A 12,420-nucleotide genomic window follows, 5' to 3' on the forward strand; every position below is an offset into this window, starting at 1 on the left:
CTGAATGACCCTATGTGCACCTTCAATATTATATACCCTTTTAGGGATAGATTTCAAATAGCTCTGATATAGCAGAAACCACTAAATTATGAAATTGCTAAATTGGGAATTGTACTTCAACCCAGAACAAAAAATGTGCTTTGACGGACACTAAATATCTTGCCCAGCAACAACAGTACAGCGGTGGGTAACGAGAGATTTAGAGGGAATTAAATTTGAGGCCTAGTATTTAGGCGCTGGGTCACCGGTATGGATTTAGTGACAGAATTAGACTTGGAAATACACAGTAGCGGGTGTGTGTGAAGTTATTCTGAATGACCCTATGTGCACCTTCAATATTATATACCCTTTTTGGGATAGATTTCAAATAGCTCTGATATAGCAGGAACCACTAAATTATGAAATTGCTAAATTGGGAATTGTACTTCAACCCAGAACAAAAAATGTGCTTTGACGGGCACTAAATAACTTTCCCAGCTACAACAGGACAACGGTAACGAGAGATTTAGAGGGATTTAAATTTGAGGCCTAGTATTTAGGCGCTGGGTGACAGGTATGGGTTTAGTGACAGAATTAGACTTGGAAATACACAGTAGCGGGTGTGTGTGAAGTTATTCTGAATGACCCTATGTGCACCTTCAATATTATATACCCTTTTTGGGATAGATTTCAAATAGCTCTGATATAGCAGAAACCACTAAATTATGAAATTGCTAAATTGGGAATTGTACTTCAACCCAGAACAAAAAATGTGCTTTGACGGACACTAAATATCTTGCCCAGCAACAACAGTACAGCGGTGGGTAACGAGAGATTTAGAGGGAATTAAATTTGAGGCCTAGTATTTAGGCGCTGGGTCACCGGTATGGATTTAGTGACAGAATTAGACTTGGAAATACACAGTAGCGGGTGTGTGTGAAGTTACTCTGAATGACCCTATGTGCACCTTCAATATTATATACCCTTTTTGGGATAGATTTCAAAGAGCTCTGATATAGCAGGAACCACTAAATTATGAAATTGCTAAATTGGGAATTGTATTTCAACCCAGAACAAGAAATGTGCTTGAACGGACACTAAATAACTCGCCCAGCTACAGCACTAGGGACAGATTTAGCTGGATATAAATTTGAGGCCTAGTATTTAGGCGCTGGGTGACCGGTATGGATTTAGTGACAGAATTAGACTGGGATATGGCCAAAAAATGAACAGACTATTGCTGGTTAAATGCACTTGGTGTGACAGCTTCACCCTGATGTAGGCTTTAGCCAAAAAACAACCACACCATTGAGGGTTAAATGCACTTGGTGACAGGCGCAGCTTGCCCCTGATTTTGTATATGGCCAAAAAATGAACAGACTATTGCTGGTTAAATGCACTTGGTGTGACAGCTTCACCCTGATGTAGGCTTTAGCCAAAAAACAACCACACCATTGAGGGTTAAATGCACTTGGTGACAGGCGCAGCTTGCCCCTGATTTTGTATATGGCCAAAAAATGAACAGACTATTGCTGGTTAAATGCACTTGGTGTGACAGCTTCACCCTGATGTAGGCTTTAGCCAAAAAACAACCACACCATTGAGGGTTAAATGCACTTGGTGACAGGCGCAGCTTGCCCCTGATTTTGTATATGGCCAAAAAATGAACAGACTATTGCTGGTTAAATGCACTTGGTGTGACAGCTTCACCCTGATGTAGGCTTTAGCCAAAAAACAACCACACCATTGAGGGTTAAATGCACTTGGTCGCAGCTTGTGCTGGCGCACCACAAGACACAAAATGGCCGCCGATCACCCCAGAAAAATGAGACTGACAAACGGTCTGTGCAGCCTAAAAACAGTGAGCAATTGAGGATCAGCAGCTCAATGATCCACAGCTGCAGATCGATCAGTTAATCAAGTCCTTTGGAGGAGTTAATCTGCCTAATCTCGCCCTACTGTCGCAGCCGCAACCTCTCCCTACGCTAATCAGAGCAGAGTGACGGGCGGCGCTATGTGACTCCAGCTTAAATAGAGGCTGGGTCACATGGTGCTCTGGCCAATCACAGCCATGCCAATAGTAGGCATGGCTGTGATGGCCTCTTGGGGCAAGTAGTATGACGCTTGTTGATTGGCTGCTTTGCAGCCTTTCAAAAAGCGCCAAGAAAGCGTCACAAAAGCGCGAAGAAAGCGACGAACACCGAACCCGAACCCGGACTTTTACGAAAATGTCCGGGTTCGGGTCCGTGTCACGGACACCCCAAAATTCGGTACGAACCCGAACTATACAGTTCGAGTTCGCTCATCCCTACTTCTGACCACAAATTCGGAAAATAGCCATGTTCACCTCCTCTGACGGCTTAACTAAAAATTGCCACACCGCTAAGTATGGCATTTTCACCCAACACTCTGCTCTGACTGCCTGCTACCGCTGCCTCAATGAACCCCTGCTCTCTACTTTCCGGGAAGGTAGGCGAAGTGGGTCTACCCTGGGCACGTTTGGCTCCCGACCTCCCACTGCTGCCACCCTGCTGACTCACGGCCATGCTACCACCTTGCTGGCTCTGCCGCTGCCTCACGCGCAAGCTGCCACCTTTTTCTCCTGATGATGATGAAGCCCCTTCTTCACGCAGCTCCCAAGTGCGATCGGCTACATCATCATCATTCGCTACTGTCTGCACATCACTGATGTTCCCCTCAACGATCTCAGGGTCAGGAGCCTGACCGCTCGCAACACCTGCTCCCACGTGACTCTCATCGTCACTATTTGTTCGCCTACTGGAGGAAGCGGCGGAGGTCTCCTCCAGATCTTGGCTGGGCAGTAGCTCATGACTGTCCTCTAGTAGCTCGTCATCACTGAAAAGTGGAGCTGAGCCTTCGGCATATAATACTTCTCACGCTTAAGGAACAGAAAATGACAGAGGTAGGTTCAGGACAGATGGAGGCACAGGGCCTGCTCCCAGGCCATGCCAACTAAGCGTCGTGTCAGAGGAACCCATCGACCTTTGGCTAGGGGTGTCTGATGTCACTTGCGAAGAAGTCAAAGACCGAGTCAACCATTCAAGCACTGCTGGGTTGCTGGTCAAGACACGACCGAAAGATGACACTGGGAGCTCAGTCCTCTCGATGCGACTCCTGCTGCCACCCTCCCTCTTCTGCTGTTACTTCTGCCTGCGACAAAAGCATTTTGGCCACTGCCCATTCCCGTTGAAGGGCCTGTCACCTGTCTCTTTGACATACTGTATAATAAAATAATTAAATTAAAAATAAAATAATACACCCCAAAAAAGGAATGTAACTTCACAGAACGGCAATTAAGACTTATTATTTTTCCTATTAATACACCCCCCCCAAAAAAATATAACAATAACAATTCACCGCAGAACGGATAATAGGACGTATGTATATTTCCTTTTAATACATCCCATAAATGGCTGTAGTACAATGTAACTTCACCGCAGAACGGCAATTAAGAGATATATTTTTTGCTATTAATAAACCACCCCTCCAAAAATATAACAATCACAATTCACTGCAGAACGACTAATAGGACGTACATATATTTCCTATTAATACACCCTGTAAATGGCTGTAGTACAATGTAAATTCACAGCTGAATGGCAATTATGACATACAGTACAGACCAAAAGTTTGGACACACCTTCTCATTCAAAGAGTTTTCTTTATTTTCATGACTATGAAAATTGTAGATTCACACTGAAGGCATCAACACTATGAATTAACACATGTGGAATTATATACATAACAAAAAAGTGTGAAACAACTGAAAATATGTCATATTCTAGGTTCTTCAAAGTAGCCACCTTTTTGCTTTGATTACTGCTTTGCACACTCTTGGCATTCTCTTGATGAGCTTCAAGAGTTAGTCACCTGAAATGGTTTTCACTTCACAGGTGTGCCCTGTCAGGTTTAATAAGTGGGATTTCTTGCCTTATAAATGGGGTTAGGACCATCAGTTGCGTTGTGGAGAAGTCAGGTGGACACAGCTGATAGTCCTACTGAATAGACTGTTAGAATTTGTATTATGGTAAGAAAAAAGCAGCTAAGTAAAGAAAAACGAGTGGCCATCATTACTTTAAGAAATGAAGGTCAGTCAGTCCGAAAAATTGGGAAAACTTTGAAAGTGTCCCAAGTGCAGTCACAAAAACCATCAAGCGCTACAAAGAAACTGGCTCACATGCGGACCACCCCAGGAAAGAAAGACCAAGAGTCGCCTCTGCTGCGGAGGATAAGTTCATCCAAGTCACCAGCCTCAGAAATCGCAGGTTAACAGCAGCTCAGATTAGAGACTAGGTCAATGCCACACAGAGTTCTAGCAGCAGACACATCTCTAGAACAACTGTTAAGAGGAGACTGTGTGAATCAGGCCTTCATGGTAGAATATCTGCTAGGAAACCACTGCTAAGGACAGGCAACAAGCAGAAGAGACTTGTTTGGGCTTAAGAACACAAGGAATGGACATTATACCAGTGGAAATCTGTGCTTTGGTCTGATGAGTCCAAATTTGAGATCTTTGGTTCCAACCACCGTGTCTTTGTGCAACGCAGAAAAGGTGAACGGATGGACTCTACATGCCTGGTTCCCACCATGAAGCATGGAGGAGGAGGTGTGATGGTGTGGGGGTGCTTTTCTGGTGACACTGTTGGGGATTTATTCAAAATTGAAGGCATACTGAACCAGTATGGCTACCACAGCATCTTGCAGCGGCATGCTATTCCATCCGGTTTGCGTTTAGTTGGACCATAATTTATATTTCAACAGTACAATGACCCCAAACACACCTCCAGGCTGTGTAAGGGCTATTTGACCATGAAGGAGAGTGATGGGGTGCTGCGCCAGATGACCTGGCCTCCACAGTCACCGGACCTGAACCCAATCAAGATGGTTTGGGGTAAGCTGGACCGCAGAGTGAAGGCAAAAGGGCCAACAAATGCTAAGCATCTCTGGGAACGCCTTCAAGACTGTTGGAAGACCATTTCAGGTGACTACCTCTTGAAGCTCATCAAGAGAATGCCAAGAGTGTGCAAAGCAGTAATCAAAGCAAAAGGTGGCTACTTTGAAGAACCTAGAATATGACATATTTTCAGTTGTTTCACACTTTTTTGTTATGTATATAATTCCACATGTGTTAATTCATAGTTTTGATGTAAAATCAACGAAGAACGGCTAATAGGACGTACGTATATTTCGTATTAACACACCCTGTAAATGGTTGTAGTGCAAATGTAACTTCACCACTGAACGGCAATTATGACATATATTTTTTTCCTATTAACCTCTTCAGGACGCAGGGCGTACAGGTACGCCCTTATGTCCTGGTACTTAAGGACACAGGGCGTACCTGTACGCCCTGTGTATTTCCGATCACCGCCGCGCGGCGGGCGGAGATCGGAAGCCGGTGCCTTCTCAAATCATTGAGCAGGCACCTCGGCTAAATGCGCATGGGGGGTTCCATGACTATTCAGACCTGCGGTTTGCAGCTTTTTATTGTGCGGGCGGCGGTGGTGCGATCGGGTCCCCATGGGGCTGTAGGGGGGACCCAATGGCATGGAAGGCAGCACAATGCCTTCCTGAGGCATCGCCGCTGCCTTCCTGTGACATGCCTGTGAGATCCAGCCCCCTGGATCTCACAGGCCGGAAGCTGTATGAGTAATAGACACAGTATTACTCATATAGCCAATGCATTCCAATACAGAAGTATCGGAATGCATTGTTTAAGACTTAAAAAAATTAAGTTTTCCCCCCCAAAAATTTAAATTTTTAAATAAAAATAAACAAAAACGTAATTTTCCCCAAATAAAGTAAAAAAAAATTGGTACAAAATAGGGGGAAAAAATTGAAATATCAGGCATCGCCACGTGTGTATCGACCGGCTCTATAAACATATCACATGACCTAACCCCTCAGATGAACACCGTAAAAAATTAAAAATAAAAACTGTGCTAAATAAACCATTTTTTTGTCACCGTACATCACAAAAAGTAAAACGGCAAGCGATAAAAAAGGCTTACGCCCACCAAAATAGTACCAATTTTAACCATCACCTCATCCCGCAAAAAAATGAGCCCCTACCTGAGACAATCGCCCAAAAAATAAAAAAAACTATGGCTCAGAATATGAAGACACTAAAACATCTTTTTTTGTTTTTAAAAAAAGCTGTTATTGTGTAAAAATAAAAAAATATATACATATTAGGTATCTCCGCTCTATAAAAATATCACATGACCTAACCCCTCAGATGAATACTGTAAAAAATAAAAAATAAAAACTGTGCTAAATAAAAAAAAAATTTTCACCTTACATCACAAAAAGTGTAATAGCAAGCGATCAAAAAGTCATATGCACCCCATAGTGCCAATCAAACTATCATCTCATCCCGCAAAAAATGAGACCCTACTTAAGATAATCGCCTACAAACTGAAAAAACTATGGTTCTCAGAATATGGAGACACTAAAACATGATTTTTTTCAAAAATGATATTATTGTGTAAAACTTACATAAATAAAAAAAAGTACACATTATAGGTATCGCCGCATTCGTAATAGGTTACTCTACAACAATATCACATGACCTAACCCCTCAGGTAAACCGTAAAAAAATAAAAATAAAAATGGTGTATAAAAAGCAAGTTTTTGTCATCTTACATCACAAAAAGTGTAATAGCAAGCGATCAAAAAGTAATATGCACCCCAAAATAGTGCCAATCAAACCGCCATCTCATCCTGCAAAAAATGAGACCCTACCTAACATAATCGCCCAAAAACTGAAAATTCTATGGCTCTCAGACTATGGAGACATTAAAACATGTTTTTTTTTGTTTCAAAAATGAAATCATTGTGTAAAACTTACATTAAAAAAAAAAAGTATACATATTAGGTATCGCCGCGTCTGTGACAACCTGCTCTATAAAAATACCACATGATCTAACCTGTCAGATGAATGTTGTAAATAACAAAAAAACTGTGCTAAAACAGCTATTTCTTGTTACCTTGCCTCACAAAAAGTGTAATATAGAGCAACAAAAAATCATATGTACCCTAAACTAGTACCAACAAAACTTCTACCCTATCCCGTAGTTTTTAAAATGGGGTAACTTTTTGGGAGTTTCTTCAGGGGGGCTTCAAATGGGACATGGTGTCAAAAAAACAGTCCAGCAAAATCTGCCTTCCAAAAACCGTATGGCATTCCTTTCCTTCTGCGCCCTGCCGTGTGCCCGTACAGCAGTTTACGACCACATATGTGGTGTTTCTGTAAACTACAGAATCAGGGCCATAAATATAGAGTTTTATTTGGCTGTTAACCCTTGCTTTGTAACTGGAAAAAAAATATTAAAATGGAAAATCTGCCAAAAATTTGAAATTCTGAAATTTCATCTCCATATTCCTTTAATTCTTGTGTAACACCTAAAGGGTTAACAAAGTTTGTAAAAACAGTTTTGAATACCTTGAGGAGTGTAGTTTCTAAAACAGAGTCACTTTTGGGTGGTTTCTATTATGTAAGCCTCACAAAGTGACTTCATACCTGAACTGGTCCTTAAAAAGTGGGTTTTGTAAATTTTCTGAAACATTTCAGCTTTGCTTCTAAACTTATAAGCCTTGTAACATCCCCAAAAAATAAAATGGTATTCACAAAATGATCCAAACATGAAGTAGACATATGGGGAATGTAAAGTAATAACTATTTTTGGAGGTATTAATATCTATTATAAAAGTAGAGAATTTGAAATTTGCTAATTTTTCAAAATTTCTGGTAAATTTTTTATTTTTTTAATAAATAAAAATGAAATTAATTGACTCAATTTTACCACGGTCATGAAGTATAATATGTGACGAGAAAACTCAGAATGGTCTGGATAAGTAAAAGCGTTTTAAAGTTATTACCACATAAAGTGATACATGTCAGATATGCTGTAAATGGCCTGGTCCTGAAGGTAAAAACTAGCTTGGTATTGAAGGGGTTAATGTTGATGATTATGGCTTAGAGCTAATGAAAAGTTTGTATCACAGAAAATTAGAATATTATATAAGACTAATTAAAAAAATAATTGTTAATACAGAAATGTTGGCAAACTGAAAAGTATGTACTGTAAATGCACTCAATACTTGGTCGGGGCTCCTTTTGCATAATGTTATGGTAGCCTAGGTGGCTTTGAGTTTGGTGGTTAATCAGGCACATTGTTAAACCGGGTATTGGTACTTTTGACAGTATGGGTAGGTGCCAAGTTCTGCTGGAGAATGAAATCTGCAACTCCATAAAGCTGTCAGCAAAGGGAAGCATAAAGTGCTCTAAAATTCCTTGGTAGATGGCTGTGCTGACTTTGGACTTGATATAACACAGTGGACCAACATCAGCACATGACATGGCTCCCCAAACCATCACACACTGGACCTTAAGCAACTAAGACAGTGTGCCTCTCCAATCTTCCTCCAGACTGTTACCTTGATTTAAAAATGAAATACAACATTTAATTTCATCTGAAAACAGGACTTTGGACCACTGAACAACAGTTCAGTCTTTTTTCTCCTTAGCCCTGATAAGACACTTCTCACGTTGTCTCTGAGTCATGAGAGTTTTGACACAAAAATACAACAGTTGTACTGGATATGTCTCTGTGTAGTGGCTCTTGAAGCACCGACTCAAGCCGCAGTCCACTCCTTGTGAATCTCCCCCAAATTCTTAAAATTGGCTTTTCTTCACAATCCTTTCAAGTCTGTGGTTATCCCTGTTGCTTGTGCACCTTTTTCTACCACAGTTTACTTCGAATGACCTTGTGTGGCTTATCCTCCTTGTGGACGGTGTCAATGACTGTCTTCTGGACAACTCTCAAGTCAGCAGTTTTCCCCTTGGTTGTATAGCCTACTGAACAAGACTGAGGGACCATTTAAAGGCTAAGAAAACCTTTGAAAGTGTTTTCTGTTGATTAGCTGAATAGAGTATACAATTTTCAACTTTTTCACAATATTCTATTTTTTTGGGGTTTTCATTAGCTATAAGCCATAATCATCAACAATAAAAGAAATGAACGATTTAAATAGATCACTCTGTGTGTAATGAGTCCCTATACTGTACTATACGAGTTTCAATTTTTGAATTGAATTACTGAAATAAATTAACCTTTCAATGATATTCTAAGGCTGCTTTCACACTAGCCTTAATATTTTCCGGTATTGAGATCCGTCATAGGGTCTCAATACTGGGGAAAAAACACTTCAGTTTTTGCTCCAAAATGCATTCCGTTCTGTTCTCATACCGGAGAGCAAACAGCAGCATGGGGCGGTTTGCTTTCCATCTGGGATGCGGAGCAGTTTTCTCTGACACAATCGAAAATGGATCTGTACCCCATTGACTTTTAATGGAGTTCATAATTTATCCATCTTGGCTATGTTCAAGACAATACAACCGGATCCGTTCATAATGGATGCAGACAATTGTATCATCAGTAACGGAAGCGTTTTTTGATGAACCCTGCTGGATCCAGCAAAAACGCTAGTGTGAAAGTAGCCTTATTTATTGAGATGTACTAGTAGAGAGATCTATGTAAAAAGAATAGTGAAAATAAACAATACCAAATGAGGCAGGTTTTTTTTTGTCTGCCTATCAGTTCTGGTGTACATATCTGTTGTGCAAGGTGAATACATTATTTGTCTGCACTGTGAAATTATAATTCTTGAGCATTTTATCATTGAATTCTGTGTTGTGCCATTCCTCTGTTATTTCAATTGGAAATCTATACATAAATTGACAATCGGGTGTTGCCATTTCCCTTACTACAAAAGGGGCGTCTCCGCACAGTTAGTGTCAGAGTGTGTATGAACACACCCCAATTATCCATTTGTTCATAAATTTGTCGGAGGAATATCAGAGGAACGGCACAAAGCAGGGTTATAATAAAAGGTGCATCCGAACTGTTATATTATGTTAGCAGAATTGACCATAAATGACAAATACTCAAACAAGTGACTAAATAGCATAATATCGCTTTAAATGGAACCTCAGGAGCTTCATGCTCCCCAAACCATGTGCAGCACGAAATATTGACAGGCTCCCTGCTTACATACATGTTTAACCTAGTCAGAAACAGGGAGTAGAGTCACAAGGGTGGCTCCCTGTTCGCCTCTCCCTGCCAGGCGCCAACTGATCGACTGATCGCTCCCTTGTATTGGGAGAAATTTGCCAGAATGTGAGAAACCGGCCAGGAGCCACTCCCATGACTCTAATCTCCATTCCCAGCTCATTTTTAAACTACGCTTTCTCTGAAATGTTGCAGGATTTCAAACTAAAATCTAGTTATGTGCGACCAGTTATCCCTTTGGCTCCTGACTGTTTTTTTTTTAACTATAGACATGTGGCACAAATAGCTTTACAAAACCATGACATCTCTACATGGCATATGTTACTCATTTACGCTTTGATATAACCTCCTATTTGCTTTTCAATCCCTTATAGATGTCACACCTCCGCCACCAGCCCCTTTTGATCACAGAATTGTCTCAGCCAAACATTCTCAGATTAGTAACTTTTACTCCGTGGAAAAGACGCACTTGCTTGGTGGGTAAGTCCTTTACCTGCTGTTTCTATATTTCTGAAATACTCTTAACATCAGATGGTTCTTAGTGAGTAGAACATGGGTCCACATCCTTGTAAAACTACAACTCCCAGCGTGCTTCATGCACTTATTTGGGAGTTCTGAGAGCAGCCAATCAATGTGCCTACTGGGAACTACAGTTTCATCACCGCTGGAGAGGTTGCTGATCCCTGGAGTAGAAGATGCCATGGCATCAGTTAGAATCCATGTACTATGTGGGATTTCTGTAATTGTGCTTTCTGCTTGGTGTTTTATCAAATCTCAATATAAAGTATTGCTTTCATTTGTAGTGGGAGATTTGGACAAGTGCACAGATGTGTAGAGAAAACCTCAGGGCTTACCCTCGCAGCAAAAATCATCAAAGTCAGAGGACATAAGGAAAAGGTATGCGACAGTTATGACTTTCTCGCATTATGCCCTACAGTGTCAATTCTTTAGTGAAAAACAATCTAAAGCAAGCTAGCAGCTATATGTGCCTTATGATATGTCATTTTCAATGTGCTTCTTTAATTGGGAAATTTCCATACATTTCATACAGAGACAATCAGGAATTTTTGTTTGCCATTAGATTGCATTTCTTTGGAAATATTCACCTCTAGAAGCATTGCTTATAGAGTAGGATATACAGTATCTGGATATGTGGCACCTGTACAGAAGTACACTGAGACTATATACTAGAGAGCTGTAAGGCCTCTCTGCACTGTTGTACAGGTTCTATGCACATGCCTCTGCCATTTACAGAATATAAAACTCAGTTTGTAAAAGTTAAGAATCTTCAGGATGAAAGTCCTGTACCTTACTATCTCCGGAACTCCCAGAGAAATTAATGGAGCGGCCGCATACATGCCCAAACTAGCGCTCTGTTAATTTTGGGGAGCTCTATGGGATATGGGGCTCTAATGATTGGTAGGGGTCTCAGCGGCAGGACCCCCACCGATATAATATCTATCCCCTATCTTGTGAAAGACAACTTAAATCATCCACAATATGGCAACTGGCCAACTTGTGGCAGGGTTTTTGACTTCCAAGGCATAGACAATACGACTCTGTACATACAGCAATATACAGTATGTCTGCAATTTGTAAAACTGGCAACAGTATATGGAAAAGATTGCTGCATGTACCCAGTGACCTAGATGTTGTTGAAGAAATCACTTTGTGTGTGCCTTTTCATGTTATGCATGACCACAACTTTTAAGATGACGGCGATATTACAGAATAATTTAACCGTTACTTACAGGAAGAAGTGAAAAATGAGATACAAGTCATGAACCAGCTGAATCACACTAACCTCATCCAATTATATGATGCCTTTGAGTCCCGAAATGACATCATTCTTGTGATGGAATAGTAGGTGCTATTATGTTTATATGTTTGCTGCATACAATTCACAATCATTTGTGTCACCAGTAGACCGTCCTTCAGTTGCAATTGGTACCGTCTACAATAATTAGAAATGAGCAAGTTGATTCAACATGAAAAAATAGCAATCTGGACTCCTTATCTGCAGTACTGCTCATGTATCACTGTAGATAATAGTCCAAAATTGGGGTCACAGATTCCCTTGCTAGAAGAGGGTTGGATACAGACCAACCAAGGTGCTTTCGATTCGTACTTAATTAATTTGGACCAATTAATTTGATCGAAACTGACTTGAAACAAGTTTCAGGAAATTTGCTTATCTCTGTACTTACCGAGTGTGAACAGTGTGGAAGATGAAATACTCTATAGTGTAAAATCTGTGTAAGTTAATTATTAAAGTTACTCATCTCAACAATTTAAGAGGTTCTCTGGGCCTGTACATAAAAAGCCTCTTTCAGCTAACCTATGGAGA

The 12,420-nt window shown here is 40.7% G+C and overlaps 1 protein-coding gene across 1 annotated transcript in view; it reads left to right on the forward strand.

Moving 5' to 3' along the window:
* MYLK4 (myosin light chain kinase family member 4) overlaps positions 1–12,420 on the forward strand; it is a 105,334-nt gene that overhangs the window by 63,874 nt on the left and 29,040 nt on the right. Inside the window, 3 exon segments of the mRNA XM_044295493.1 lie at positions 10,448–10,553; positions 10,877–10,970; positions 11,827–11,936. Coding sequence (XP_044151428.1) covers positions 10,448–10,553; positions 10,877–10,970; positions 11,827–11,936 — 310 coding nt within the window.

This window comes from Bufo gargarizans, chromosome 5 (assembly GCF_014858855.1).
Source record: "Bufo gargarizans isolate SCDJY-AF-19 chromosome 5, ASM1485885v1, whole genome shotgun sequence".
NCBI classification, from domain to species: domain Eukaryota; kingdom Metazoa; phylum Chordata; class Amphibia; order Anura; family Bufonidae; genus Bufo; species Bufo gargarizans.